Raw genomic sequence first — 1,646 nt, 5'->3', positions numbered from 1 at the left:
GGCAAGGAAATGGAGGAGCGCGGGGCCGTCGTGCAGGGCCGTCGCCGTCTCGAGGTGCTGTCTGGCTTGCAGGAGCTGCTTGTACGCCTCGCTGCGATTATCGCCGTCATCTTCCCACTCCTCCTCTGCGCCAAAAGTGAAGGAGTAAGTTTGGTGGTCGCGTGTGAACACCATTAGTGTGTGGCGTTAGTGTCGCAAGGTTGCGTGCGTGCGTGCGTGCGTGCGTGCGTGCATGCGCACCGTGGGTACGGGAGGCCGAGGAGAGGATGAACAGGAACATCCCGCAGTAGGACCCATAAAGTGGATTCGATCGAAAGCCCGGCGTGATCAGAAAGCTGACCATCCACCACACGCACCACGCCCAACCACCACACGGCACAAGCCGTTAGATATCGTGTTGCGTGCCGCGTCTGCATGCTGTGTCGCGCTCAAGTGCGAAGAATGTAGGGTGAATAGATTACTTTTCGAGGGAGTCGTATGCATCGCGCCATCGGGACTGACCGGCGAGCGTGAACGCCCTCTCCAATGCCAGTGGACCCATCTACACACCACACACACACACCGCACACGCACACACACCACCGCACACGCACACACACCACCGCACACGCACACACCACCGCACACGCACACGCACACGCGCACCACAAAGAGCGTCAGACAAAGCCCTGAAGGGTAGGGGAGGAGCAGTGGTGGTACCAGGACGGGGTAGGCGTGGGCGAGGTGCTGCGCGAGCTGGTGGGCGCCGCGCGGCGGCTGCGTGTTGCGGACCACCTCGAGACCCACCCGCGTGTTGAGGTCGCGCAAGGAGCGGAGAGTGCCCTTCTCCAGGGCGAAGGGTGTGGGGAGCAATCGGGCCGCCTCCTCCCACAGGCCGCTGGTCGTGGCAGAAGTCGAAGTAGTAGAAGATGGCGAAGAGGAAGAAGCTGCTGCACGCCTCTTTCGCTTGCGAGTTCGAGTCGTCGCGCTGTCATTGTCAACTTCATCTCCATCTCCATCTTCATCCACATCTTCATCTCCAATATTGGCGGCGGGCGCGGCGCGGACAAGCCGGCGGAGGAGATGCTGGTGCTGCACGAACTGCTCCCTTCGATTGCGCACCCACTTGGTGCGCGAAGGCTGTTCCCGAAGAAGTGTCCGATTTGCATCGATTTTGCTCGCCCCCTCGGCGTTGCTTTGCCGGAAAGGGTAGAGGGCGTCGAAGAGACGAGGCGTCTGATTCTCCTCCTCCAGCCGAAGCATATACCTCATCTTGTGCATGGCTCGTGTCGTGCGGTTCCTTTCTTTTTAATCTTTTATGTCAAAATAAATAAAATATAAAATATAAAACAGACGTGTTGTGCGATTTTATTATTTAAGGCGGCTTCCGCCAGTTGAGTAATGGTTCGTCATCAGTCGACAAGAAATAGCTTTGCGATTTCCTTTGGTTTCTTTCTCTTTGTTGCCACAAAAAGATGGATCGACTTTGCTTCTGCTCCTGTGGTCGATGGATGTCTGCAGCGCAATTCAAACAACATGTTGGAGGTTGCCCGCTTCCAACGCCAGAGCTGCTAGTCCTCTCGCCCTCACCCCAGCCGTCAACCTCAACCTGGCCCATCTTCTCACCATCACCGTCGCCCTCGCCCTCGACCCCACCCGTCCTGTCG

General features: G+C 57.9%; 2 protein-coding genes across 2 annotated transcripts in view; one reads left to right on the top strand and one right to left on the bottom strand.

The window, feature by feature from the left end:
* Positions 1-457: 457 nt before the first annotated feature.
* Positions 458-1,251, bottom strand: ACA1_393510 (uncharacterized protein; the record flags this gene model as incomplete). Its single annotated transcript, XM_004340660.1, has 2 exons — positions 458-541; positions 700-1,251. 2 exons carry the CDS (start codon positions 1,249-1,251, stop codon positions 458-460), a joined length of 636 nt encoding a protein of 211 aa, XP_004340708.1.
* A 239-nt stretch (positions 1,252-1,490) lies between these two features.
* ACA1_393400 (uncharacterized protein) overlaps positions 1,491-1,646 on the top strand; it is a gene marked incomplete at both ends in the record, with an annotated part of 1,036 nt that continues 880 nt past the window's right edge. Inside the window, one exon of the mRNA XM_004340659.1 lies at positions 1,491-1,642. Coding sequence (XP_004340707.1) covers positions 1,491-1,642 — 152 coding nt within the window. The remainder of the gene's footprint in view (positions 1,643-1,646) is intronic.

Source organism: Acanthamoeba castellanii (assembly GCF_000313135.1).
Source record: "Acanthamoeba castellanii str. Neff unplaced genomic scaffold scf7180000084756, whole genome shotgun sequence".
Classification (NCBI taxonomy): domain Eukaryota; phylum Discosea; order Longamoebia; family Acanthamoebidae; genus Acanthamoeba; species Acanthamoeba castellanii.
Note: the sequence above shows the minus strand (reverse complement) of the source record. Positions and strands in the feature narration are given on the sequence as shown.